The sequence below is a fragment of the Lichenostomus cassidix genome, chromosome 29, assembly GCF_008360975.1.
Source record: "Lichenostomus cassidix isolate B80296 chromosome 29, HeHo_3.0, whole genome shotgun sequence".
Taxonomy (NCBI): Eukaryota; Metazoa; Chordata; class Aves; order Passeriformes; family Meliphagidae; genus Lichenostomus; species Lichenostomus cassidix.
Genome location: NC_139509.1, coordinates 419,435 through 446,443, shown reverse-complemented (window position 1 = coordinate 446,443; position 27,009 = coordinate 419,435). Strand labels below are relative to the sequence as shown.

General features: G+C 59.9%; 3 protein-coding genes across 7 annotated transcripts in view; 2 read left to right on the top strand and 1 right to left on the bottom strand.

Annotated features, from left to right (window-relative positions):
• The window catches only part of LOC146425767 (cyclic AMP-dependent transcription factor ATF-7-like), a 48,377-nt gene extending 32,133 nt beyond the window's left edge, over positions 1 to 16,244 (top strand). Inside the window, exons 3-12 of the mRNA XM_085041311.1 lie at positions 1,009 to 1,105; positions 3,847 to 3,965; positions 7,582 to 7,716; positions 8,153 to 8,310; positions 8,916 to 9,015; positions 10,514 to 10,627; positions 11,058 to 11,219; positions 12,048 to 12,245; positions 13,359 to 13,467; positions 15,872 to 16,244. Of these exons, the coding sequence (XP_084897437.1) occupies positions 1,009 to 1,105; positions 3,847 to 3,965; positions 7,582 to 7,716; positions 8,153 to 8,310; positions 8,916 to 9,015; positions 10,514 to 10,627; positions 11,058 to 11,219; positions 12,048 to 12,245; positions 13,359 to 13,467; positions 15,872 to 16,095 (1,416 nt within the window). The 3' untranslated portion in view covers positions 16,096 to 16,244. The remainder of the gene's footprint in view (positions 1 to 1,008; positions 1,106 to 3,846; positions 3,966 to 7,581; positions 7,717 to 8,152; positions 8,311 to 8,915; positions 9,016 to 10,513; positions 10,628 to 11,057; positions 11,220 to 12,047; positions 12,246 to 13,358; positions 13,468 to 15,871) is intronic.
• A 570-nt stretch (positions 16,245 to 16,814) lies between these two features.
• Positions 16,815 to 21,353, top strand: NPFF (neuropeptide FF-amide peptide precursor). Its single transcript, XM_085041327.1, has 3 exons — positions 16,815 to 19,900; positions 20,681 to 20,793; positions 21,203 to 21,353. The coding sequence occupies exons 1-3, from the start codon at positions 19,847 to 19,849 to the stop codon at positions 21,318 to 21,320; spliced, it is 285 nt and encodes a 94-aa protein (XP_084897453.1). The 5' UTR covers positions 16,815 to 19,846; the 3' UTR covers positions 21,321 to 21,353.
• Positions 21,354 to 21,519: 166 nt separating this feature from the next.
• Positions 21,520 to 26,806, bottom strand: TARBP2 (TARBP2 subunit of RISC loading complex). Of its 5 annotated transcripts, none has more exons than XM_085041301.1 (9): positions 26,783 to 26,806; positions 25,234 to 25,403; positions 24,723 to 24,822; positions 24,331 to 24,414; positions 24,006 to 24,078; positions 22,803 to 22,920; positions 22,523 to 22,650; positions 21,999 to 22,188; positions 21,520 to 21,913 (listed from the first exon to the last, which is right to left on the bottom strand). In XM_085041301.1, exons 2-9 carry the CDS (start codon positions 25,391 to 25,393, stop codon positions 21,756 to 21,758), a joined length of 1,011 nt encoding a protein of 336 aa, XP_084897427.1. In that variant the 5' UTR covers positions 25,394 to 25,403; positions 26,783 to 26,806; the 3' UTR covers positions 21,520 to 21,755. The 5 variants fall into 5 exon arrangements, with proteins under 5 accessions (XP_084897427.1, XP_084897423.1, XP_084897426.1 ...); XM_085041297.1 differs by lacking the exon at positions 26,783 to 26,806 and adding an exon at positions 26,310 to 26,431; XM_085041300.1 differs by lacking the exon at positions 26,783 to 26,806 and adding an exon at positions 26,215 to 26,235.
• Positions 26,807 to 27,009: the final 203 nt, after the last annotated feature.

Below are 27,009 nucleotides of genomic sequence, written 5' to 3'. Positions count from 1 at the left end.
TCCGGGTGGGGTTGGGATGCCCTGGAGAGGCAGGCAGGGAAGGGGAAAAGGGCAGCACTGCGCCGCCGCCGCCGCAGCGTTTTGGGTGTTTGTTTTTCGCAGCGCAGCGCAGCCGCTGCTGCCGGATGCATCACAATGCCGCGGCGCTGCCCGAGGCCCTGCCCCGTTTGTCGCAGTCTATTAGGAGAGACTGCAATCCATCCTCGGGCTTTATGGGGCCGAGCGTTAACCCCGTCCGTGCCGCGCTCCCCTCTGCTCTCTGCAGCCCTGCCTCCCTGCTGCCTCCTTCCTTCCTTCCCTCCTCCCGGCCTTTGTCTGCCTTTCCCAGCCCCAAAAACCTCCAGTGGGGCTTGTACCCTGCCCAGACCCTCCCCGAAGGATGGCGTTTGGGGTTTCTACCCTCCCTGAAGATGGGGTTTGGGGTTATTACCCACCCCAGAAGATGGGGTTTGGGGTTTTTACCCTGCCCAAACCCTCCCCAAAGGATGGAGTTTGGGATTTTTACCCTCTCTGAAGGATGGGGATTGGGATTTTTACCCTCCCTGAAGGATGGGGTTTGGGGATTTCACCCTGCCCAAACCGTCCCCAAAGGATGGGGTTTATCCCACACTTCTCCCCGCAGGTGGAATTTCGGAGCTGGGGGAGATGCAGATCCCACTCAGGGCTGCTCCATCCTCGTTGTGTGAGAATTCAGGCTCTGAGTCGCCAGGCAGGGATGGCTCTGCTCACCCCAACAGCTCCCAAATCCCCAGGAATTTCAGGACTCAGAATTCCGAGCAGCACAGATCCTCATTCCCACCATCACTCCAAACCCCAGATTATCAAAACCCCTCAGCCTCGACCCTCCAAAAACCCCATAAAGGCTTCTCCTCTCCCTCCACCCAAAAACCCCATAAAGGCTTTTCCTCTCCCTCCACCCCTTCCCTCCTCTCCCCTCCCCGCCACGGGCCGAGCCCCGTAAAACACAAAAAGCATTTATTCCCCATTTTGGGAATGGTTTCATTTCAGAGGTTCACAAACGAGGACCACCTGGCGGTTCATAAACACAAGCACGAGATGACATTGAAATTCGGCCCGGCTCGCACCGACTCCGTCATCATCGCAGGTATGGCCAGCTGCACCAACCCATCAAACCTCCTCTGAGCTGCATTTAATCAGGCCCAGAGCAAAGCCAGAGCCTTCCAGGATTTTTCTTTTTTTTTTTTTTCTTTTTTTATGGTGGTATCAGGTTTTGTGGGGTTTGGGTTTTTTAATTTTTTTTTTTTTTAAGCTCTCGCCCCGTTTTTATTAAAGGCTGGAGGATTTATGGCCAGGAGGGTTTTCACGTTCCTGCTTTGAGGACGATGAAGCAAACCTGACAAAGCAGCTTCCCCTCTCAGCCCAGGTGTCACTTTTCCTGAGCTTTTGGGAAGCTGCAGTTCATAAATTAAAGCCCCACCGAGGAGCTCCAGGCAATGCAGCCTTTCTAAAACTGGGGGGAAAAATCCCAAACCTCACAGATTTTAGTTTGTTCTGAGTCCCTCCTGTCCCTTTGTGTCACTGCTGGGTGAAAAGCTGAGAGCCAGGAGAGGGGAAACGATCCCTGAAGGGTTTTGAAGGGAAAGCAGAGCTGCTGCAGGAGCCTGGCACCTTTTCCCAGTTTATTTCCAGCCCAGATCTGGTGGTGAAGCAGGGAATGGGAACTCGGTTGGGTTCTGAAGGGTTTGGAGTGAACCAGTTTAAATCTGGCCAGTTTAGAACCAGCTAAACCTCTTAAAAATCACTTTATCCATGATCAGTTCAGTACCATCCAAACCCCCAAAACCAATTTATCCACAGCCAGTTCAGGATCACCTAACCCCCAAAATCAGTTTATCCATGGCCAGTTCAGGATCACCTAAACTCCCCAAACCAATTTATCCACAGCCAGTTCAGGATCACCTAACCCCTAAAACCAATTTATCCACAGCCAGTTCAGGATCACCCAAACCCCTTAAAAAGCAATTTATCCACAGCCAGTTCAGGATCACCCAAACCCCTTAAAAAGCAATTTATCCACAGCCAGTTCAGGATCACCTAACCCCCAAAATCAATTTATCCACAGCCAGTTCAGGATCACATAACCCCCAAAACCAATTTATCCATGGCCAGTTCACGATCACTTAACCCCCAAAACCAATTTATCCACGGCCAGTTCAGGACCCCCAAACCCCCAAAAAGCAGAGCAGGCCCAGCACAGCCAGGGGGTGTGAGGACCATCAAACCCTGCTGGCTCCCAGCCCCGAGCTCCAGGCTCGTTATTCCCTGACATTCCCTATTTCCCGGGGTTTTTCCAAGCCACCATTTTGTCTCTGGGATGTTTTGCTCCCTCCCTGTCCCCCGAGGTGGCTGAGCTGAGGAGAGCCCTACAGAGCTGTCCTCAGAGGGGTTTTTATGGGAACAAGGTCCTGCAGGGTGAGCAGAGCTGCTGCAGTTCGGGAAGGACAGCAGCGAGAGCTTCCCGGCTTTGTCTGTGCCGCTGTGGAAATGTGCAGCTCTGCAGAGCATTGCTGAGCAGAGAATTATCCCAAAAGAGCCCCGAGAGCTGTTAAACCCCTGGAAAAACAACCTCCTGCGGAGAGATTCGGTTGATGAAGTTCTGAGTTTTATGGATTGGGATCTGGGGGGAATCCACGGGGGAAGCCCAGAGGGGGATTTTCCTGCCGCGGCAAGCGCGGCGGGGAGGGTTTGGAGTCAGGCTGCTCCGAGCAGGTCAGGCTGAATTAACGATCCCAGCGATGCTCTTTGTGCCGGAAAATCCCCGCGGCTTTGGATCCGCGCTGTGACTCCCGCCGGAGTGCCGAGCAGCGAGCTTTGCTCTGCTTTTATGGGCTGGGAGATGGCCAGAGAGATCGCGACGTGTTAATGGGGTGGGAACGTCCCCGGGGGTGGCTGCGGACAGCGGGCTGCGGGCTGGGCATCCCCGGGAACTGTCTGCTGGGAGCATTCCCGGGGAACTGTCGGGAGAATTCCCGGGGAATTGAAGGGAGCATTCCCAGGGAATTTTCTGTGAGAATTCCCAGGGAATTGTCGGGAGCATTCCCAGGGAATTGTCGGGAGAATTCCCAGGGAATTGTCTATGAGCATTCCCAGAGAATTGTCGATGAGCATTCCCAGGGAATTTTCTGTGAGAATTCCCAGGGAATTGTCGGGAGCATTCCCAGGGAATTGTGGGGAGCATTCCTAAGGAATTGTCTATGAGCATTCCTATGGAATTTTCTATGAGCATTCCCAGGGAATTGTGACATTCCCAGGGAATTGTCGGGAGCATTCCTGTGGAATTGTCTATGAGCATTCCTTTGGAACTGTCAGGAGCATTCCCAGGGAATTTTCTGTGAGAATTCGCAGGGAATTGTCGCATTCCCATGGAATTGTCACATTCCCATGGAATGGTCTGCAGTCATTCCCAGGGAATTGTCGGGATCATTCCCATGGAATTGTCACATTCCCATGGAATGGTCTGCAGTCATTCCCAGGGAATTGTCAGGCCGGGTACAGACCAGCTCTGCCCGATCCCATCAGCCACATTCCCCTCTCACCACTCCCTGTTTTTCTGATCCCAGGGAGATCAAACTCCCGATTTTCCCTCCCTGTGCAGCTGAGGATGGGGTAGAGCCTCGGGAATCCCAGAATTCACAGAAATCCTCTCGTTCTGATGATTTCTTCAAACACCAGAGAAACAAAACCAACCAGAAGTTGCTTCCCTTGTCCCAAACTGCCCCTTCTGTCCCAAGGCGACACTTCAGCTCCCCAGGGAAGGACTGGGGTGGGTAAAATGCCATTTTTTGGCCTCTCCTGACCAGTTCTCGGTGTTCCAACCCCAAGCAGATCAGACGCCGACCCCGACGCGGTTCCTGAAGAACTGTGAGGAGGTGGGACTGTTCAACGAGCTGGCCAGCTCCTTCGAGCACGAGTTCAAGAAAGCTGCTGAGGATGACGAGAAAAAGGCAAGAGGCCCAGGGCTGGGAGCAAACTGGGAGCACTGGGAGGACTGGGAGGACTGGGGACTGCTCTGACTGAAGGCACAGCCCTCAGGTTGGATTTGTGGGGTTTTATTTTGGTAACTCGGGTGACTTGGGCTGCTTATCCCACTGATCCCAGACCTGCTGAGAGCAGATTTTGTGGTTTGTTATTCCTTTGGCTTTTTGCTTTGAAAAAAGGTGGGGGAAAAGGGAAAAAAAACCCCAAATACCTCCCACCTCAGGAAGGAGCTGAGGGGAGGAGGAGCAGGATGAGCAAAAACCCTCCTTGGGGGCTGAGATCCCAACGGTTGGTGCCTTTAGGGCCAAGATGTGAAGGGTTTGGTGCCTTTAGGGTCCAGATCCAAAAGTTTAATGTCTTTAGGGTTGAGATCTGAAGGTTTGATGCCTTTAGGGCTCAGGTCTGCAGGATTGGGGCCTTTAGGGCTCAGATCCTAGAGGTCTCTAGGGCCGAGATCCAAAGGGTTTTGGTGCCTTTAGGGCCAAGATCTGCAGGATTGGGGCCTTTAGGGCTCAGGTCCTAGAGGTTTGAAGCCTTTAGGGCCAAAGGGTTTTGGTGCCTTTAGGGATGAGATTCGATGCCTTTGGAACCCAGATCTGCAGGATTAAAGGCTCGATCCCTTTAGGGCTGAGACCCAAAGGGTTTGATTCCTTTAGGGCCCAGATCCGCAGGATTGGTGCCTTTAGAGCCCAGATCTGCAGGATTAAAGGCTCATCCCGAGCTCATCCCGAGCTCTCCTCCCGGCCAGAGCAGCTTTCCGAACAAAGAGTTCTCTCTGTCTCTCATTTTCTTTCTGTCTCCCTGTCTCTCTGTCCCTCTGTCTCTCTCTGTCCCTCTGTCTTTCTGTCTCTCTGTCTCTCTCTCTCTGTCTCTCTGTCTCTCTCTGTCTCTGTCTCTCTGTCTCTCTGTCCCTCTGTCTCTCTCTGTCCCTCTGTCCCTCTGTCTCTCTGTCTCTCTCTATCTCTCCGTCTCTCTCTGTCTCTCTCTGTCTCTCTCTGTCTCTCTGTCTCTCTGTCTCTCTCTGTCTCTATCTCTCTGTCTCTCTCTGTCCCTCTGTCTCTCTGTCTCTCTGTCTCTCTCTGTCTCTATCTCTCTGTCTCTCTCTGTCTCTCTCTGTCTCTCTCCCTCTGCCCGGGTCGCTGCTGCCCGCGCAGCCCGGCGGGGCTGAAGGACACGCGGATCTCATCAGCACGCAGCTAATTAAGGCCATTTCCAGCCCCTTCCTCCCTCCCTCCCTCCTTCCCAGCACTGCAGCAGCAGCAGATGCGCGCGGGGCTCTCCGGCTGGCACAACATTTACTAAATTGATAAATGTTCCCACATACGCTCGCAGTCAGCGGCGCTGCTCGGAAATAAACTGCGGGAGCCGAGCCGCGTAAATCTTGCCGAGATGGGGAACGGAGGAATTCGGAATTAAAACTGAAACCTGCCTTCGCAGCCGCTCTGCCCCCCCCGGCTCCCCGCGCCAGTAACAGCCTCTTTAAACCGAAATTGATCTCCTCATTGGTATGCGGGGCTGCGCGGCTCTGCCCTTTGTTCTGCAGGGGAAGGAAGGGGAAGGAGCTGCAAGGAGCAGCCAGGGCGATTTTCGTGGGTGGAATTGTGGGGTTTGGCTGGGGAGACCACCCAGGGCTCTGCGGACACTCAGCCATGGCTGCTGCCCCGGGCTGGACTGGCTGTGGGGTGGTTCAGCCTCAGTATTCCTCAGTATTCCTCAACATTCCACAATACTCCTCAATATTCCGCATATTCCTCAGTATTCCTCAACATTCCTCAGTATTCCTCAACATTCCTCAATATTCCTCGATATTCCTCAATATTTTTCAGTATTCCTCAATATTCCTCAGTATTCCTGCCAGTGGAGCTCGGGGGATGTCAGCTTTTTGTGAAAGGATTTTCCCTCCCGAGAGGATTTTCCCTTTTCGCGAAAGGATTTTCCCTCCCCAAACCCCCCATCTGGGCGAGCTCAGCTGCTCCGTGCCCGTGGGGTTTTTTTGGGGTTTTTTTTTGGGAGCTGAGCTTCCAGCATCCGAGTTTAGTGTTTGTCCTCTGTTTTTCCAAGTTTAGTGTTTGCCCTCCCTTTCCCGAGTTGTTCAGTTTGCCCTCCGTTTTTCCAAGTTGTTCTGTTTGCCCTCCCTTTTCCAAGGGTGGTCTCGCACCAGCGGCGTTAATTAAAACCAGCGGCGCGGCGGGAGCTTCCCCGGGGGCGCTTTAAGCGGTTTGGAACTTCCCTGCACGCTAATCCCCGCTCCTTTGTCATTCCCCGGGCTTTTAAAAGGGCAGGTAAATGGTTCCTGCACCTACCGCGAGCAAAAATCCCCCCCGGGAAATAGGGGAAGGGCGCAGAGGCTGCGGCTTCATCCTGCTTTGAAAAACCCCCAAACTGAGGGGCTGGAGCTTCATCCCTGTTTGAAACACCCCAAATGGAGGGGTTGGAACTTCATCCCTGTTGAAAAAAACCCAAACTGAGGGGCTGGAGCCTCATCCCAGTTTAAAACACCCCAAACTGAGGGGTTGGAGCTTCATCCTGGTTTAAAAATCTCCAAACTGAGGGGCTGGAGCTTCATCCTGGTTTGAAAAACCCCAAACTGAGGGGCTGGAGCCTCACTCTGCTCCAAACTCCCTGCAGGTGCCCAAATTTCCTCTTTCGCTGCAGTTTTCCCTCCCTGGCAGGAATCCCAGAGCAGCAGGAGGAGGTTTAGGGGCGATGGCAGGGCAGGGATGGATGGATGGATGGAGCAGGGAAAGAAGGAAGGAGCAGGGATGGAACAGGGATGGATGGAACAGGGATGGATGGATGGATGGATGGATGGATGGATGGATGGATGGATGGAGAACAGGCTGGACAAGCAGCTGCCAGGGCTGATTTAGGGACACTTTCTCCCACCTTACACGGGGAGGTGACTTGCAGGGTCTGCTGCAGCATCCTCGCTCTGCCACTCCTGCTCCTCCCCTCCCTGGGACGAGCACAACTGACCCTCTGTCCAGTTGTCCCCTCACCTGGCTGTCCCCCTGCCCTTTCCCTGTCCCTGCATGTCATTAACTGGTTCCCCTGCTGGATCCCAGGGTGGTGGCAAGTGGCCAAGTCCAGGCATATGGTCGGGTTTTATTTTAATGGGGCGCTCATAGATATTTAATAACTTGCATGGCTCTTTGTTTGCTTTTGATAATCGGGCAATAAAATAATTCAGGCTGATTTATACAATGTTTTACAGCTCTTCTGTGAGCGAAAGCGCCTCCTGTAACTCGCAGGCATTTGGCTGGGGTACCTGTTCTCCTTAGCAGGGTCCTTTTTTATACCAAAAAATCATAATAACAACCCGTGGAGAAGTCGTGTGTGTTTCTGAGAACCCACAAACCGCTGCCATCTGGGGCTGCCTGTTGTTCCTGGGCCTGCAGCTCCTCTTGGCCGAGGCTGGAGCAGCTCCTCTCAGCCTCGGGCTCCCAGATGCTGCCTCAGTACAAATAAATAATAATAATTTGGCAAGAGCCGGGAGCCGGAGCCTCTTGCTGGGGGAGCAGTCGGGCGTTTGGCAGACAATGCAGAGCAATCAGATTGTCCCCAATGCTGCTTGTCCCGCAGGGCTCGGCGGCCCTGGACATGTCCCTGCCCTCCACGCCGGACATCAAGATCAAGGAGGAGGAGCCGCTGGAGGTGGACTCGTCCCCGCCGGACAGCCCAGTGTCACAGCCCCGCTCCCCCCGGCACAGGGACAAGGTGGGGCTGTCCTGGGGGGGATTTGGGGTGCCTTTTCCGTGGGGGAGCAAGCTGTGGGGACAAAGCCTCAGATGGGCTCTTCTTAGATCTCAGCAGGGCTCTTTGGGGTCTGATTTGGGCTCTTTGGGGTCTGATTTGGACTCCTTGGGGTCTGATTTGGGCTGTTTAAGACCTGATTTGGGCTGTTTAAGGCCTGATTTGGGCTCTTCGGGGTCTGATTTGGGCTCTTTGGGGTCTGATTTGGGCTGGAGCCTCACCCCTCTAAAATCCCAAAAACTGAGGGGCTGCAGCCTCACCCCTCACTCCTCCTGCCTCGGGGTGATGTTCTCCCTCAGTCTCCGTGGCAGAGCTGGTGAATTTTCCCAGGACAGAGTCATGCTGGTTGTGCCAAAGTGCTGACTGACTGACCACAGCCCTGCTGTGTGTTCTGCTGCAGGATCTCCCCGCCAAGCCTGTGATCCTCTCCACGCCCACTCCCACCATCGTCCGGCCGGGCTCGCTGCCGCTGCACCTGGGCTACGACCCCCTGCAGCCCACCCTGCCGTCCCCCACCTCGGTCATCACCCAGGCACCTCCCTCCAACCGCCAGCTGGGGTGAGTGCGGGGCAGGGAGCGAGCTCGGGGGCAGGAATTGTGTCCTGGGGGAGCCCTGGGGCAGGAATTGTGTCCCTGGGGCAGGAATTGTGTCCTGGAGGAACCTTGGGGCAGGAATTGTGTCCTGGAACATCCCTGGGGCAGGAATTACATCCTGGAGGGAGCTCTGGGGCAGGAATTGTGTCCTGGAGGAGCCCTGAGGCAGGAATTGTGTCCTGGGGGAACCTTGGGGCAGGAATTGCATCCCTGGAGGATCCCTGGGGCAGGAATTCCATCCTACTGGTGGATTTTGCATCAATCCAGACAGGCCTGATGGGAAGTTTTAACACCATGGGGCTGTGCTAAACCTGGAAAATAATCCAGAATTGAGCTTTGTACCCTGCTTGGAAACAGAGGAACACCCCCAAATCCACAGGCTGGGTCCAGGGGCTGTGACAAACCAGGAAAATAATCAGAATTTCTCCTCTGCAGGTCTCCCACAGGCTGGGTTCAGGGGCTGTGACAAACCAGGACAATAATCAGAATTTTTCCTCTGCAGGTCTCCCACAGGCTGGGTTCAGGGGCTGTGACAAACCAGGACAATAATCAGAATTTCTCCTCTGCAGGTCTCCCACAGGCTCCCTCCCGCTCGTCGTGCAGCTCGCCAACGGGCAGACCATGCCCGTGCTCCCCGGTCCCCCCGTCCAGATGCCTTCTGTCATTTCGGTGAGAGAACCTTCCAGAACAGAGCAGGGAGCAGCCCTGGCCCTGCCAGGCTCTGCCACGCTGGGATGAGGCTGCAGGAGGAGGAGGAGGAGGAGGAGGAGGAGGAGGAGGAGGAGGAGGAGGAGGAGAGGAGAAGACAGGACAGGACAGGACAGGCAGCTCCGGCAGGGCAGCAATAACGTGCAGATCACACCAGAGGGCAATCAGTGTGGAACATTCCAGATCCATGCCTGGCCAGATGGCTGGGAGCTGCAGGATCCCTGATTAGCTGCTTCCATTTGGAACTGGCTGCTCCGAAAGCAGCAGAGCTTGCAGGGAACACGTCCGGCTGTGCCGCAGGGAGAGCCAGCAGGGCAGGGGATGGCACAGGGGATGGCACAGGGAATGGCACAGGGGATGGCACAGCCCGGGCTGGGGATGGCACAGCCCGGGCTGGGAATGTCACATCCAGGGCAGGGAATGACAAATCCCAGCCGGGAGAGCCAGCAGGGCAGGGGATGGCACAGGGGATGGCACAGCCCGGGCTGGGAATGTCACATCCAGGGCAGGGAATGGCACAGCCCGGGCAGGGGATGACAAATCCCAGACAGGGGATGACAAATCCGGGCAGGGAATGGCACAGGGAATGTCACAGCCCGGGCAGGGGATGGCACAACACGGGCAGGGAATGACAAATCCTGGACGGGGGATGACAAATCCGGGCAGGGAATGGCACAGCCCGAGCTGGGGATGTCACAACCCGGGCAGGGGATGACAAATCCCAGACAGGGGATGTCACAGCCTGGGCAGGGAATGTCACAGCCCAGGCAGGGGATGTCACAACACGGGCAGGGAATGACAAATCCTGGACGGGGGATGACAAATCCGGGCAGGGAATGGCACAGCCCGGACAGGGAATGGCACATCCAGGGCAGGGAGTGACAAATCCCAGCCAGGAGAGCCACCCCGAGCAGGGAATGTCACAACCTGGGTAAGGGAATGACAAATCCAGGGCAGGGAATGACAAATCCAGGGCAGGAGAGCCACCCCAGACAGGGAATGTCACAGCCTGGGTAGGGAATGTCACAACCTGGGTAGGGAATGACAAATCCCGGTCAGGGAATGACAAATGCCATCCAGGAGAGCCACGCTGGGCATGGAATGACAAATCCCAGACAGGGAATGGCAAATCCCAGGCAGGGAATGGCACAGCCCGGGAAGGGAAGGGAAGGGAAGGGAAGGGAAGGGAAGGGAAGGGAAGGGGAAAGGGGAAAGGGGAAAGGGGAAGGGAAAGAGGAAAGGGAAGAGGAAAGAGGAAAGAGGAAGGGGAAGAGGAAGGGCAGGAGCTGCCCCTTGGCTGTGCTCCGTGCTGGGTGACTCCAGCACAGCCTCCTGGCTGCTGGCCTCGGGTACAGTGGCAATGCCACACGGTTGGAGTCAAACACTCCCCAGGACTGGGGAAGCTGCCCTGCCAGGCAGTTGTGCTCCCCTTGCCAACCTGCTGCCCTCCTGCCCGCAGCTGGCCCGGCCCATGGCCATGGTGCCCAACATTCCTGGCATCCCTGGGCCTCCCGGCAGCAGCAGCGGCTCCATCTCGCCCTCGGGGCTCCCCCTGCACTCTGAAGCCAAAATGGTGAGATTGGGGTGGGATTGGGGTGGGATTGGGGTTGGATTGGAGTGGAATTGGGGTGAGATTGGGGTGGGATTGGGACAGGATTGGGGTTGGATTGGGGTGAGGTAGGGGCAGGATTGGGGTGGGATTTGGAGTGGAATTGGTGCAGGATTGGGGTGAGATTGGAGTGAGATTGGGGCAGGACTGGGGTGAGTCCTGCCCAGAGATTGGGGTGGGATTGGGTTGAGGGTACAGAGTGTACATAAAAGGTGAAAATGTAAAAAATTTTAAAATACATTAAAAAGAAGTAAAAATACATAAAAAACATGTAAAAAAATACATTAAAAATGTAAAAAACACATAAAAGGGTATACAAAAGCCAGGAAAGGGTGCATAAAAAAGAAAAGGCAGGAATCCTCGGGCATCACTGTCTGTTTTTCTCCCTCTGCAGAGGCTGAAGGCCAGCCTGGCAGCATCCTCCTCCTCGTCCTTGTCGCTGAACGGCAGCAGTGTGGCCGTGGGCTCGGCCAGCAGCATGGTGACAGCACGGCCTGAGCAGAGCCAGGCGCTGGGCCAGCAGCACCCCGACGCTCCTTCCCCTGCCCAGCCCCAGGTCTGCCTGCAGAACGGGTTAAAATCCCCAAATCCTGGTTTTTCTGGTGCTGCTTTGGCACTCTGAGCACCAAATCCAGCCCAGTCTGTCTGCCTGACGAGTTTGGGAGGAATTTTTCCCTCTCCTGATGAGCTCTGGAGTTGGGAAGGAATTTTTTTTCTGTTTTCCTGCTGAGCTCTGGAGTTGGGAAGGAATATTCTCCCTTTTCCCGCTCAGTGATTGGGGTTAAACTCTCCCTCTCAGGCCATCAGCTCAGCTGCTCCTGCCAAATTCCATCCTGCAGCAGGATGACCACCTGCTCCGGCCTTGGCTGGACATCAGGATTTAATCTCCATATGCTGCTGACCAGCAGGGCTGCAGTGGAGCTGTGATTGTCCCCAGAACTGTGGGGTTGTTATTGTCCCCAAAACTGTGGGGCTGGGGCTGTGATTGTCCCCAGAACTGTGGGGCTGTGATTGTCCCCAGAACTGTGGGGTTGGGGCTGTGATTGTCCCCAGAACTGTGGGGCTGGGGCTGCTTCAGTGCCAACCCTCGCTGCTTTTCCTCTGTTCTCCCCAAAAAACCAGAAAATCTGCAGCCTTACAACATCTTGTGGTCTTGGTTACCTCCAAGAGCTTGTTTGGCTGAAGGTTTTGAGGGGAAAATTAATTTTTAGGGTGGATTTCCCACTCCAAACCTGTTATTTTCTCTGGGATCTCCTGTCCTAAACGGTGAGGCAGCCCGGGTGGGTGCAGCAGCAGCACTGAGCTCCTCTCCGCAGTGCCACCACCCTGTCCTGCGTGTCCCAGAGCCGTGCTGACGCTGTCTCTGTCCCGTGGCTGTCCCCAGGTGTCCCCAGCGCAGCCCACGCCCAGCACGGGCGGGCGCCGCAAGCGGGCAGCAGACGAGGATCCCGACGAGCGGCGGCAGCGATTCCTGGAGAGGAACCGAGCCGCAGCCTCGCGCTGCCGCCAGAAGCGCAAGCTCTGGGTGTCCTCGCTGGAGAAGAAGGCCGAGGAGCTCACCAGCCAGAACATCCAGCTGAGCGTGAGTGGGGCGGCTGGGGCCGGGCTGGCACGGCCTGGGGTGGCTCTGGGATGGCCTGGGGTGGCTCTGGTGTGGCCTGGGGTGGCTCTGGTATTGTTCTGGTGTGGCCTGGGATGGCCTGGCATGGCCTGGCACAGCCTGGGATGGCTCTCGGATAGCTCTGGGATGGCCTGGTATGGCTCTGGCACGGCTCTGGCATGGCCTGGCACAGCCTGGGATGGCCAGGGATGGCCTGGTATGGCCCTGGTATGGCCCTAGTATCGCCCTGGTCTGGCTCTGGTATGGTTCTGGGATGGCCTGGCACAGCCTGGCATGGCCTGGGGTGGCCCTGGTGGGGCTCTGGTGTGGCTCTGGCACAGCCTGGCGTGGCCTGGTATGGCTCTGGTGTAGCTCTGGTCTGGCACAGCTCTGGCACAGCCTGGTATGGCCTGGCCCAGCCCTGGCACAGCCCTGGCCCAGCCCTGGCCCAGTCCTGGCATGGCTGCCACTCCCCTGCCACCATGGCCAGAGCTGTCCCCAAAACCGCAGGAGAAACAAAACCTCTGTCAGCATTTTCAGTGGCAGAGAGTTGAGGTGTTGGAACAACGTGACTTCTAAAACGTTACTGTATTTCTCTAGTCAGGTTTGGTTTGACTTTGCCTTGGCAAAAGGAGATTTTCATGGCCAGCAGTGCCAGGCTGAGGCTCAGGCTGAGCTCTGGTTCTGGGTGGGAATGACTCAATCCCTGGATTTTGCTGCAGCTCTGACACTGCTGTTATCCCTTCCCAAGACAATTGTAAAAACTGTTTCCCTGGGCAGATCTGGGGTGCAATTCTCTGGCTTCCAGCTGTTCCTCCAGCCGTTTCACAGGGATAATCCCACTGGATTTTGGGAAGCAAACCTGGCTCAGATTTTCAGGAAGCACACCTGGCTGAGGAGAGCTCACAGAGCTGTGATGTCCCCACGGCCAGGGACAGGGCAGCACTGCTGCTCCTTCCCTGAATCCCCCAAACCAGGAGCTCAGGGACATTCCCGAGCCAGAGGCACCTCAGTCAGACCCAAAACTGGGGTTTTTCAGGCCGTTTCGGGCAGTGGGGCTGCTGTGGTGACAGCCAGGTGTGTTTGTCCCCCCAGAACGAGGTGACGCTGCTGAGGAACGAGGTGGCTCAGCTGAAGCAGCTGCTGCTGGCCCACAAGGACTGTCCTGTCACAGCCCTGCAGAAGAAGACTCAGGGCTACCTGGGTGAGTGACTGAGTGAGTGAGGGATGGCAACCTCGGGGGGCTGGCTGGGAGGGGATTGTCCCCTCAGGTCACCTCTGGGGCACTGAACAGGGAGGGACCCAAAAACCTCACAGAAATCCCTCACAGGACCCCAAAAACCCACAGAAATCCCTCACAGGACCCCAAAACCCCACAGAAATCCCTCACAGGACCCCAAAACCCCACAGAAATTCCTCACATGACCCCAAAACCCCACAGAAATCCCTCACAGGACCCCAAAAACCTCACAGAAATCCCTCACAGGACCCCAAAACCCACAGAAATCCCCTCAGGTCACCTCCTGGTCACTGCAGTGGCAGGGCTGGCACAGACAGGTACAGGACAGGGAGTGACCCACAAAAACCCTCACAGGACCCCAAAAAACCCCCCAGAAATCCCTGATTTCTGATTCCCATCCCCCATCTCACATTCCCAGATTTGTGCTGCTGGGGAGAATCCCCCAAATTGTCCCTTAACCTGGGAGTGACAGTGAGGGCAGCCCAGGGTTTGTGTCCCTGTGCCTCTCCAGGCTGGGATATTTACATTATTTGCATTATTTACATTATTTGCATTATTTACATTATTTACATTATTTGCATCATTTGCATTATTACATTATCTGCTCCCAAACCCTCCGTAATCCTCCAAAATTCAGAATTTGCTGCTGCAGAGCAGAGCCAGAGTGAGGAAAGGCCAGACTGACTCTCTCAATGACATCATAAAGCTCCATAGCTCATTCTCCAATTCCCATCAAGCTGGCTCGGGTTGGAAGTGGAAAAAAAAAAAAAAGCCTTTTTTTATCCCTTTTTTTTTTTTTTTATTTTTCAATGCTGCCTATTTCATAATAAGCAGGCTGGGAGCTGAGCTGGATCTGGGTCCTGCTGTCCTCCCTGCAGTGCCAGGGCAGGCTTTGGGAGGACGCTGGAGTCCTCTAGTGTTCCTTGGAAAAACAGGAGAGGCAGGGATGGGAAAGAGAGCTGAGGGGGAGGGGAAAGGCAAACAGCAAAACCCTGGGAGAGAAAAACAAAAAAATAATTGTAAAAATTGAAATTCAGTGTCCTTGAGGTTGTCCCTTGGGGACATCTCGGGGTGTCTGAATTGCTGCCACTGCCAGCCCTGCAGTGACTTGGGGAAGCAGAAGGAAAAGGAGTCTGAGTCCATTTTCCAGTGAGGTGTTAAATCCCTGATTTCCCCCCCGGAATTATAAGGTTTATTGTCCTGACATGGAAGAAATATTCCTTATTTGGGGGAGAAAATCCAAAATTCTGGAAGCTGCAGAACAAAGGGAAGAAGAGCTCTGCCTTTGTTTGCCCAATTCCCTCCCAGTGATTTAAATTCCTGAAAACACAGAGCAGGCAGAGGGTTATGATGGTTGATTTTAATATCTTGGGGAATAAAAAAGAGCAAAGCAGGTGATTTAGGTAAAAAATACCCCAAAATACCCCAAGAGCCCTGCTGGGGAATCCTGTCCCACATCCCCCTGGCACTGCTCCATCCCAGGGCTCAGCAACCCGAGGGGAAATTAATTAATTCCTCCTAACGAGGAGGGAATGCAGGGCTGGGATGAAGGCTGTGGCAGTGCTGCCCTCCTCGGGAAGTTTGCTGCTTCCTGCCTGGAACTCTGGAGGATTCCACACGGGCTGGGGCAGCAAACCTGAGTGTGGCTGGCTGTCCTTATCTCCCAGCCTTAATTAGCTCTGTCCCAGGCTGTCGTTATCTCCCAGCCTTAATTAGCTGTGTCCCAGTGTCAGTCACAGTCACCCCCGAGGGGAAGGAAGGGGCTTTGGTGGGGCAGTTGGGATTCCATGTTCCATAGGGTTGGCTTCTCCCTGCTCCAGGCTGGAAAGGTGAGTGTCCAGCACAGTCCTGGTGGCTCCTGGTCCTAATCTGGGCCAGCAGAGTTCCCACCCAAACCAGGAGGAGCATTTCCACCCCAAACTGTCCCCATTGCCACCCCAACCAGGAGGAGCATTTCCACCCCAAACCAGGAGGAGCATTTCCACCCCAAACCATCCCCATTCCTACCCAAACCAGGAGGAGCATTTCCACCCTAAATCATCCCCATTCCCACCCCAAACCAGGAGGAGCATTTTCACCCCAAACCAGCCCCATTCCCACCCCAAAGCAGGAGGAGCATTTTCACCCCAAACCAGGAGCATCACCACCCCAAACCAGCCCCATTCTCACCCCAAACCAGCCCCATTCCCACCCCAAACCAGCCCCATTCCCACCCCAAAGCAGGAGGAGCATTTTCACCCCAAACCAGGAGCATCACCACCCCAAACCAGCCCCATTCTCACCCCAAACCAGCCCCATCTCCACCCCAAACCAGCCCCATTCCCACCCCTCTGATCCCATCCCTAACTGAGTTCTCTCTCCGGAGCAGAAAGCCCCAAGGAGAGCTCGGAGCCCTCGGGCTCGCCGGCGCCTGTCATCCAGCACAGCTCGCAGTCAGCCACGCCCAACGGGCTGCGCGGGGCTCGCTCGGCCGCCGAGGCTGTGGCCACCTCGGTGCTGGCGCAGCTGGCCGGCCAAAGGACAGAGCTGGCCGTGCCCGCGGCCTCGCCCGTCATCATGGCCCCACAGTCGTCGCAGTCTGCCGGCAGATGATGGCCTCGGGCCAGGAGAGCCCACGGACCGACGGACTGAGCCCGGCCCCGGCCAGGATCTTCTTCTTTTATTTTTTGGGGTTTTATTCTTTGTTTTGTCGAGTTAAGGGCAGCTCTGGCGCTTTCCCACCGCACAGCCTGTGGAGCACCCGGAGCAGGGGAAAGGCGGATTCCGGGATCCGTGTGGGTAACACTAACGCTCCTCTGGGCCCTGTCCCTGTCCCCACGGCTTGGGGACACTGTGCTGTGTCCCTGCTGCTCCCAGGCTCATCCCTGCTCCTGCTCCCCAGCGTTGCACCTTCACCTCCTGGAGCCCTGAGCGATCCAGGGCTCCTCCTCCCCAACCCAGCGACGCATTTTGGACGCGATGGGAAGTGGGATCGCTCTGGGTTTGTGTCCCCGTGGCTGGGACAGGGGACAGCGTGGGGCTGGGGGGACAGATGTGTCCCTGGGCACTCGGGGGCTGCTGCCAGGTGCTGGGAAAGGTACGGCCTGGCTGGGGCTGCTGCCTCTTCCCGATGGGAATGGGGCTGCTCCTGTTATCCCAATGGAAATGGGGCTGACAGGTGTGGCTGGGACCTGGGAATGCAGGGATGCAGACGTGCAGGGATGCAGGGGTGCAGGGGTGCAGGGAAGAGCCCAGCAGGCAGTGAGGATGTGAATCCCAAGCCCAGCACCCATCCCTGCATTCCCCAGGATCAGCTCCTGCTCCCCTGACCTCGATGACCTTAATCATGGTGGCCTTAAATCATGGAATCGTTGCCTGTTCTGGTGGGAGGGAGCTGGGAATGGGGGCTGTGGTTGCCCAGGTTTTTCCTGTCCCTTAAATCATGGAATCGTTGCCTGTTCTGGTGGGAGGGAGCTGGGAATGGGGGCTGTGGTTGCCCAGGTTTTTCCTGTCCCCTAAATCATGGAATTGTCCCTGTTCTGGTGAGAGGGAGCTGGGAGTGGGGCTGTGTTCACCAGGATTTTCCTGTCCCCTAAATCATGGAATTGTCCCTGTTCTGGTAGGAGGGAGCTGGGAATGGGGCTGTGCTCACCAGGATTTTCCTGTCCCTTAAATCATGGAATTTCCCTGTTCTGACGGGAGGAAGCTGGGAGTGGGGCTGTGCTCACCAGGATTTTCCTGTCCCTTAAATCATGGAATTTCCCTGTTCTGACGGGAGGAAGCTGGGAATGGGGCTGTGTTCACCAGGATTTTCCTGTCCCTCACAATCCCCACATTTTGGGACGATGGCAATGTTGGGACGAAGCCTCCAGCACTTCCCAGCCTGAGCAAACGGAGGATTCCCAGAGCTCCCAGGACAGGCTCAGATCCCATTCTGCACAGCAAGGAGCTCTGGGATGGTGTCCCCTTCCCTCGGGGTGGACATTGGGCACTCCTGTGTCCCCACGTGGCCCTCGGTGCTCCCCGAGGCGCTGCAGGTCGGGAATGGGAAGGATCGCCGCGCGGTTTGGGATCTGGAAGGAATCTCATCCCGTCTCAGCCCTGGAATTCCTCCTCAGCCCAGCCTCCCCTCAGGTCGCACTTCGCCACTTTGGAGCCAGCTGGGTTTTCCAGGTGATTTCCTTTGGCTTCTCTGCACTCGGAAGGTTCCCAGGGACAGCTGAACCCAAAGCAAAGGCTGAGCAGGAGATGGGAAACTCCAGACATTGGGGTTTTTCCAGCGATGGGATCCGGATGCTCTTGCAGCTCTTCCTCAGCTGGGATCGGGATTGGGATGGGTTTGGGGTCGGGGTTGGGGTTTGGGGTTGGGATGGGTTTGTGTTGCTGCTCCTGCACTCCCCTTTTCCCTCTTGCTCATCCCAACTGCTCTCCGTGCTTGGGGTCACATCCAGCCTCGGGAATCTCTCCTTGGGATCCCACACATCCCCCAAACCCCCTTCTCCTCCCTTCAAGCTGTTCCTAAAGCACAGTCCAGAGGTTCCCAGCTGTCTCCGGGATTCCCTGTCCCAACCCACGATGTGTTTCTGCTGCAGGATGTGGTGGGAAGGGCCTGGGTGAGGCACAGGGAGGAGTCAGGCCCATTTTGGGGTGTCTCAGACCCGTTTTTGGGGTGTCTCAGACCCGTTTTTGGGGTCTCAGGCCTGTTTTTGGGGTCTCAGGCCCGTTTTTAGCAGGGTCAGGATCCTCGAAGGGTTTGCAGGAAGTGCAGGAAATCCTGGCTGTCCAGGAAAAGTTGTTGGGAAGAGGAAGGGAAGGAGGAATTGGGGTCCCGGCTGGTTCCCCATTCGCTGTAGGGTCTGGGGGGAGCAGGGGGGCTTTGCTGGGAGAACCAGGGAAGAGCCGAGGATGGAAGGGTGAAAAATCTGGAATCAGCTTCCCCAATCTCTCACTGACCCTCGGCAGACTGGATTTTGTGGGATGGGCTTTTCCTGCCTCGCTGCCCCTCGGGATGGGCTGCAGGAGCAGCTCCTGTCGCCATCCCTCCGTGCCCTGGAGCTCCCCGTCCCCACATCTCCCATCGCCAGTGCCTTGAAAATCCTGCAGATCGGGAAGAGACAGAGGGGAAGCTCCAGATGTGGGCAGGGAGAGCAGGGATGAGCTGCACCCAGGCTGGGCTGTACCTGGATCAGGTGTTGGAGCTTCCCGTGCCCGTTCCGGGTGTGTTTGTCCCCAAAAGCAGCCACTGCCCACTCTGTGACCACTTTCGGGGCAAGGAAACACTGATTTCTGCTCCATGGCGATTTCCCCCGCTTTTCCGAGGGGATTCCTCCCGTTTTCCCGAGGCTCCCGGGGGTGGCAGCCCCCGGTCCCGCTCGGCAGCGCCGGGCACTGCACTTTGCTCGCCAGCCCTGGGCTCGGCAATCCCGTCGAGTCCCGAGCTTTTCTCCCTCAATCGCATCCCATCCAGGATCTCCAGCCCCGAAATCGAGGGGCAGAGCTCGGGATTCCTCGCAGGAGCTCTGTGGGGTTCAGAGGGCTCCTTTAGGGTCAGGCTGGGGAGTCACGGAGAGCAGGATCAGCTGGTAGGATTTGGGATTTACGGATTTGAGCAGAACTACGACATCGTGTAGGAACGAGTGGCTGCAAACCGAGTCCCGGGGAGCCCCGTGATGGGGGAATTTGTGCTCCTTCCCTCCTCCTCCTCCCTCTCTAGCCTCCCAAACCTCCGGACTGAGCGGGGCGGGAAGGGTCGGTGCCGCCTCGCCCCCGAACTGTGTTCGATCCGGAATTCCACGGCTCAGGTGGGAATTGCGTCACTTTGGGACTCTGGACCCGTTCCTGCTCGCTTTGCCCCGTTCCGTGTCCCCAAAACCAGCCCGGGAGGTGCCGGGGGGCCGCGGGAGGGTCCCGGGCGCCCCCCACCCCCTAGCTGCTTTGTGCCACGAGCTTTGACGATCAATAATGGAAGAAGCCAAAAAAGCCCCCCAGTCCCCGTGTAGTATCTTACCAGTCCATATCGCCGCCTATACGCTCCATGTATCGCAGCTCGGCCCCGAGGGACCCCCGAGCGACCCCCGAGCGACCCCCGGGCTCCTGTGAGCGGGTCCTCACAGCCCCGCGGGGCTCGGGGCCGCGGGGGGACCGGGGGGTCACATCCCCGCCGCCCCCAGCCCTCGGCCGTGTCGTACCAAACATGTAACGTGCCTTTTATTTATGCTGCAAATATAACATTAAAATACTACCCAGGAGCCGGCGGCTGCCGCCCTTTGCTTTGGGAGGGGGTTGGGGACACCCCCGGGTGTCGCTTTTTGTCGCACGGACGCCCCCGGGTGTCACAGGAGGGTCACGGTGTGGCTGTCACTGCATGGAGGTGGCACCGCCGGGACTCGGGACGGCGTGGGACAGTCACCTCTCCCGGGTGAGCTGCTTCTGGGGACACCGCAGTGGCTCGGGCCACCCTCGGGTGCGTTTTTTGGGGCGATTTCGGCTGGTTTGGGGTCGGGGGGAGCCGCGGCCGCGCCGTCGGGGCTGCAGGAGCGCGGAGCGGCCACCGGGTGGCGCCGGTGAGAAGCGGCGGGTGGGGAGGGGGCGAGGGGGGATTGGGGGGGTCCCGGTGGTACCGGTTACAGGGGGACCGGGGGATCCCGGGCTCGGGGGGTCCTGGGTCAGTGGGGGTCGGGCAGGGGTCCCGGTCTCAGGGGCTCATGGAAGGTCCCGGTCTCGGGGGTCCCGGGGCCGGCCGGGGCGCTCGCTCCGCAGCCCCGGTGCTGCCGCTGCGAGTCCCGGCGGGGCGGGGGATAAGCGGCCTCCCCGTCCGTCCATCCGTCCGTCCGTCCCCGGCGGCGGCTGTCGCGGCTGCTAAATGGCTTTCATTATCGGGGCTGCTCCCGCCGCCCCCCGCTCCCCCGGGACCCCCGGCCCGGCCCGGCCCGGCTATAAGAGGCGGCGGCGAGCGGCGGGGCGGTGGCGATGGCGATGTCGGGGTGTCCGGTGCTGCTGCTGCTGCTGGTGCTGGCGGGGACCCCGCGCTCGGCCCGCGCCTGCCCCGGGACCCCCGGCCCGGTGAGCCCCGGCCCGGTGAGCCCCGGCCCGGCCGCGCCGTCGGAGCGGCGGGTTCGCTTTGCGGGGGGATGCTCGGGGTTGGGGGTCGCGCTCCGGTCCCGGGACCGCCGTGACCGCCGGTCCTCCCCCGCCTCAGGCCGCCACCGCCGCCCCCCCGGGGCTGCCGTCCCCCGCCGCCGCCGCCGCGCTGGGAGCGCTGCTCCGGTCCCTGCGGCACCCCGGCCGCCCCGCCGGGCAACCCCCGCACAGGTGAGCGGCTTGGGGGTCCCGGGTGAGGGGTCTGGGGGGTTCCAGGTGCTGCGGGGGCATCGAGGGATGGGGACTGGGGGCGTCTGGGGACATCGGGGGAACGCAGGAGGTGGGGAGGGAGCAGGGTGGTTTGGGGTGGTGTGAGAATGGCCAGTGCTGCAGGGATGGGGGTCCCTGTTAGGTGTCCGTGTCCTTCAGCCCATTCCATCCGTCCCTGGCTGTCCATTCCCATCCAGCCCTGTCCGTTTGTCTGTCCAATCCCATCCCATCCCATCCCATCCCATCCCATCACATCCCATCCCATCCCATCACATCCCATCCATCCCTGTCCATTTGTCTGTCCATTCCTGCCTGTCTGTCCATCTGTCCCCACCCGCCGGTGGTCACCGGAGCTGTGTCCCCCCCACAGGTCGGGCTGGGGGTCGCAGGGGGGTCCCCAGGCCCGGCTCAGCCCCCGCAGCTGGGACCCCCCGGTGGCTCCGTTCTGGACGATGGCGACCCCGCAGCGCTTCGGCCGCCGCCGCTGAGGTTCAGCCCCGAGCCCCCCCGAGCCCCCCTGAGCCCCCCTGAGTCCCCTCAGCCCCCCCTGGCTCTGTGCACCCCAATAAAGTGCTGCCCCAGCCCGACCCTCGCTCTGCTCACACCCTGCGGGATGCTGTGGGGGATGTGGCGCTGCCCCTCTCTGCCCCCCGACCCCCAGACCCCACCAGACACCAACACGGCGACTACAAACCCCCCCGGCTTTATTCCTGGGGGGCACCCGGGGACCCTCCAGCCCGGGGGGGGCCAGGCTAGGGGCAAACCCCGAGCCCTGAGGTCTGTCTGTCCATCCATCTACCCCAGCGGGGTCAGCGTCCAGAGCTCTGGGCATTGGCCAGTGAGTCCCGGGCCACGGCCAGAGCTCCGGGTGTTGGCCGGCGAGTCCCGGGCCGTGGCCAGCGAGTCCCGGGCGGGGCCGGGGGTCACTTGCCGCCGGCCATGATGCGCAGGTACTGCAGGGCGTTGCGGGCGGCCTGGGCTCGCGCGCCGTCGCGGGAGGTGGCCGAGCCGTGGCACACTGTGGTCGGCTGTGTGGACAGCTCCACCAGGCACTGGTGCAGCCCGCTGAGGCTCAGCGTGTCTGGGGGGACACGGGGGTCACTGGGAGCCCCCGGCGGGGCAGGGACACCGGGGCATGAGGGGCTGGGGGTCCGCGGGGGGCTCACCGATGTCGAGGTAGCTGATGGCGAAGCTCTGCTCCTCCGAGAGCTCCTGCAGCAGGGCGCAGGCCCCGCCCGGCGCTGGGGTTGCCCCGCGGCTCCGCAGCTGGCCCAGCTTCTCGCCCGCCGAGTTGCGCAGAGAGTCCCACGTGCAGCCGGGAGCGCGGCCGCGCAGCCCCTCCAGCCGGGGACACGTCTGGCGAGGGGACAGGGTGCTCGGGGAGCTGACCGGCCCGGGGGGGACCGTCCTGACCCCACTGAGCTGTGGGAACCTCCAGGGCACCATCCCGACCCCGCTGAGCTGTGGGAACCCCCAAGGCACCATCCCAACCCTGCTGAGGTGTGGGAATTTGGGGCAGCTGTGGGGTGGCTTTGGGGTGGCTTTGGGGTGACTTTGGGGCAGCTGTGGAGTGGCTGTGGGGCAATTTTGGGGTGAGTTTGGGGCAGCTGTGGGGTAGTTTTGGGGTGACTTTGGGGCAGCTGTGGGGTAGTTTTGGGGTGACTTTGGGGCAGCTGTGGGATGCCCATACCATGTTGAACTGGTCCTCCTCGCCCTCGGCCTCGCTGCCGTCCCGCGGCTCCATGGGCACGTTGTGGATCCTCACCAGCATCTTGGCTGCCGCGTTGCGCTTCGCCAGCTTCTTGGAGGTGCCGCTGCCTGGGGAGGGGGCTGCGCTGAGCCGGGACCCCAAACCCGGAGCCGGGACCCCCAAACCCAGAGCCGGGACCCCCAAACCCAGAGCCGGGACCCCCAAACCCGGAGCTGCGACCCCCAATCCCACCCCACCCCCTCGGGGTGATGCCCCTCACCGATCTCCACGAATCTCTCCACGCGGCAGGTCATGGTGAACTCCTTGCGGTGCGCCGGCCCCGATTCCTGTGTCACCGTGTACTCGGGCAGCCGCCAGCCCTTCTGCACCACCAGCTCCTGGGGGCCCCAAAACAGCCCCGAAACGGCCATCAGCCACCCCAAAACAGCCATCAGCCACCCCAAAACGGCCATCAGCCACCCCTAAACAGCCATCAGCCACCCCAAAACGGCCATCAGCCACCCCAAAACAGCCATCAGCCACCCCTAAACAGCCATCAGCCACCCCAAAACGGCCATCAGCCACCCCTAAACAGCCATCAGCCACCCCAAAACGGCCATCAGCCACCCCAAAACAGCCATCAGCCACCCCAAAACGGCCATCAGCCACCCCAAAACGGCCATCAGCCACCCCTAAACAGCTATCAGCCACCCCAAAACAGCCATCAGCCACCCCAAAACAGCCATCAGCCACCCCAAAACAGCCATCAGCCACCCCAAAACGGCCATCAGCCACCCCAAAACAGCTATCAGCCACCCCTAAAGGGGGGAACGGGCCGCAAAATGGGGATAAGCAGCCAAAAACGGGGATAATCGGCCCCAAAATGGGGATAAGCAGCACTGAGACAAGGATAACCAGCTCAAAATGCAGGAAATTGGTCCCAAAATGGGGATAAGCAGCCCCGAAATGGAGATGGCTGTCCCCTAAAGGGGGATAACCTGCCCCAAGACGGGGATAATGGCCCCAAAATGGGGATAATTGTTCTCAAAATGGGGATAACCAGCTCCAAACAGCAGATCAACAGCCCAAAATGGGGATAACAAGCCCCGAGGTGGGGATAACCCACCCCAAAATGGGGGAAAATGGCCCCAAAAGGGATATAACTCTCCCCAAAGTAGTTAGAACCAGGAATGACTGTCCCCAAATGGGGATAACTGGCCCCAAAATGGGGATAAGTGTCCCCAGAAGGAGGGAACTGTCTCCAAAACAGGAGTAACTGTCCCCAAAATGGGGATTGCTGTTCCAAAAAGGAGGAGGACCCCCAAAGGCCATCATCCCCCCCCAACATGGCTAAGGTCACCTCCCCAAGGGCTGTGTCCCCCCAAGCCATGGCTGGATCATCCCCCAAAATGGGAATGGTGAGGACAGGGGGGGTCAGTGTCCCCTCCCAGTGTCCCTTGGTGTCCCTCCTGGTGTCACCCACCTGCAGAGCCCCCACGGGGTTACACTCGGACTGGGGGGGCGACACTGGAGTCTTCATCTCCAGGGGGGGAGCCCTGGGGGGGCACAGGGTCAGGGGGCACCCCACGGCCCCCTCGGGGGCACAGGGGTTTTGGGGTGGGGACAGGGGTTTGGGGTGGGACAGAGAGGGGTTTGGGGTCGGACAGAGAGGGGTTTGGGGTGAGGACAGAAGGGTTTGGGGTGGGACACAGGGGGTTTGGGGTGGGACACAGTGGGGTTTGGGGTGGGGACAGTGGGGTTTGGGGTGGGGACAGGGGGTGTGGGGTGGGACACAGGGTCCCCCTTACCTGGGCGAGGGTAGGGGCGCCGCAGGGGCTGGGGGGGGCTGGGCAGGACCAGGCTCTGCCGGGGGCTCCGGGGGGAACGGAGAGCTGGGGAGGGGAGATGGCAGCGCCTGAGTCACCCTCGGGCCTTGTGGGGACACCCAGACACCCCCCGGGTACCCCCAAACTCCCCCGGGTACCCCCAGACCCCCAAACTCCCCTGGGTACCCCAGATCCCCCCAGGCACCCCCAGACCCCCCAGGCACCCCCAAACCAACCGACCTCACCAAACCTCCCCCAAATCCCACAACACCCCCAAGCCCCCTGGTTCCCCCAAACGCCTCAGGATGTCCCCTCCTCCCCCCAAACCCCCCAAATCTGACTGCCCCCCCTCCCGGGTGCCCCCAGCCCCCCACCTGTGCTCCAGGGGCTCCAGCATGGCCCCCCCCACTCTGAGCAGCCTCAGGGCCACCTCGGCCGCCTTGTGCTTCGCCGCCTTCTTGCTGGGACCTTGTCCTGGGGGCACGGGGGGTCAGGGACACCCGGGGGACACCCGGGGGACACCCGGGGGACACCCAGGGACCCCTCCCCACCACCCAGGGACCCCCAGCAGCACCCAGGCTTCTGGGGATCCCAGAGTGTCCCCCTCTGTGTCCCCACCACAGCACAAGGGGAACCCTTGGGGTGACAAGGAGGGTCCCAGCCTGGGGACAGCAGTCTGGGGTCCCACCAGTGCAGGTGATGTCCCCAAGGGGACACGGGGGACAAGGTGGGTCTAGGCTGGGTGACAGGGGCTCTCCAAAGGGACAGGGGGTCCCTGAGGGGTCTGGCTGATGTCCCTGAGGGGACAGGGGGGACATGGGGGCCTGGGCTGGGTGGAAGGTTCCCCAAAGGGACAGGGGGGCCCAGAGGGTTTTGGGGTCGCACCGGTGCAGCTGATGTCCCCGAGGGTGACGCGGAAGGTGAAGTTGGGCTGGTGGGCTTGGCCCTCGGCCTTGAGCAGGTCGTAGCCAGGAGTTCTTCCTAGGCGAGTCCCATATTCCTGCAGGAGGCTGATGGGCGTCTTCCCGGGGCTGGCGGCCACCATCTGCTCCAGGCTGGGGACAGGGGACACTGTCACCGACCCCCGGGCCAGGGGGACACGGGGACAGGCTGTCACCGACCCCCGAGCCAGGGGGACACGGGGACAGGGGTGGCACTGCCACATACTGCAAGGACATGGGGACAGGGGTGGCATCTGTGCAGGCTGGGCTCAGAGGGGACACAGGGACACGGGTGGCAGTGCCACAGGGCAGTAGGGTATGAGGATGGGCATGGCACCGGTGGGGACAGGGGTGGCATCACCGCATGGCACAGGGACACGGGGACAGGGGTGGCACTGCCACGGACTGTGGGGACGTGGGGGGGACGTGGGGTGGCATCGGTGTGTAACCATTGGCGGGGACACGGGGACAGGGTGGCACTGCCACACAGCAGGGGGACACGGGGACAGGGTGGCACTGCCACACAGCTTGGGGACACGGGGACAGGGTGGCACTGCCACACAGCAGGGGACACGGGGACAGGGTGGCACTGCCACACGGGCGCACGAGCCGCACCCCCGCGGATCGGGGCACAAGGGATGCCACCGCCACAGCGCACGGGGACAGCGCTGTCCGCCCTCCCCCGCCGCCGCACGGGGACAATCCCTCCACACGGGGACAATCTCTCCACACGGGGACAATCCCTCCACACGGGGACAATCCCTCCACACGGGGACAATCCCTCCACACGGGGACGATCCCTCCACACGGGGACAATCCCTCCACACGGGGACAATCCCTCCACACGGGGACAATCCCGCTCCCCCGCGCCCTCCGCCGCCCCCCGCCCAGGCCCGGCCTAGGCCGCCCCCTCCCCCTGCCCTACCGCCTGGCGCGGCAGGGCTGCGGCGGTGCCGGGGGAGCCCCGGGGCGCCCCGGGCGGTGCCGGGCGGTGCCGGGGGCTGCCGGGGGTCCCGGTACCTGGGGAAGGCGCCGCCGCTCCGCCGGGCCCCGCCCGCCCCCTCCTCGCTCATCCCCGCCGCTCCGGCCGCCGCCCGCGCCGCCAGGGGGCGCGCGGCATCACGGGAGCGCCGCGCCGCGCGGGGCACTCTGGGAAGTGTAGTCCGCCGAGCGCAGCCCGCAGCGCCCCCTGCCGCCATCACCGCCGGGCGGACTGCGCTTCCCAGAACCCCCCGCGCGAGGGGGAGGGCGGGAGCGCGGAGGAGGCGGGAAGCGGGGTCACGTGGCCCTGCGGGGGCTCCTGCCTCAGTTTCCCCCCGGAGGGGTTAAGGGACAATGGGGACAATGGGGACAGGGCAGAGGTGGCACTGGTCAGAGCGGGAGCGCTGGGGAAGGAGGGACAGCCGTACTGGGAGCACTGGAATAACACTGAGTGCGCTGGGGACAGCGGGACACTCGTACTGGGAGCGCTGGGGACAGCGGGACACTCGTACTGGGAGCACTGGGATCGCACTGGTGCCCCTGTGCCGCTCCCGGGCGCTCCCGGTGCCGGCGGGGCCGTGGGGACAGCGCTGGGGTGGCGCTGGCGGTGCTGGTGCTGATCCCGGAGCGGTGCTGATCCCGGTGCCGGTGCTGATCCCGGTGCCGGTGCTGATCCCGGAGCGGTGCTGATCCCGGAGTCGGTGCGGTGTCACAGCGGTCCCGCTGCCCGTGCCGGTCC

Coding starts and splice junctions, on each gene's coding strand:
- NPFF (XM_085041327.1), top strand. CDS start 19,847: ATGGAGGTGGCACCGCCGGGACTCGGGACGGCGTGGGACAGTCACCTC. Junction 19,901..20,680: donor GGGACAGTCACCTCTCCCGG/GTGAGCTGCTTC, acceptor CCCCCGCCTCAG/GCCGCCACCGCCGCCCCCCC. Junction 20,794..21,202: donor GCCGGGCAACCCCCGCACAG/GTGAGCGGCTTG, acceptor TCCCCCCCACAG/GTCGGGCTGGGGGTCGCAGG.
- TARBP2 (XM_085041299.1), bottom strand. CDS start 25,526: ATGTCCTTGCAGTATGTGGCAGTGCCACCCCTGTCCCCGTGTCCCCCT. Junction 22,189..22,522: donor AGGAGGACCAGTTCAACATG/GTATGGGCATCC, acceptor TCCCCTCGCCAG/ACGTGTCCCCGGCTGGAGGG. Junction 21,914..21,998: donor CATCAGCTACCTCGACATCG/GTGAGCCCCCCG, acceptor GTGTCCCCCCAG/ACACGCTGAGCCTCAGCGGG.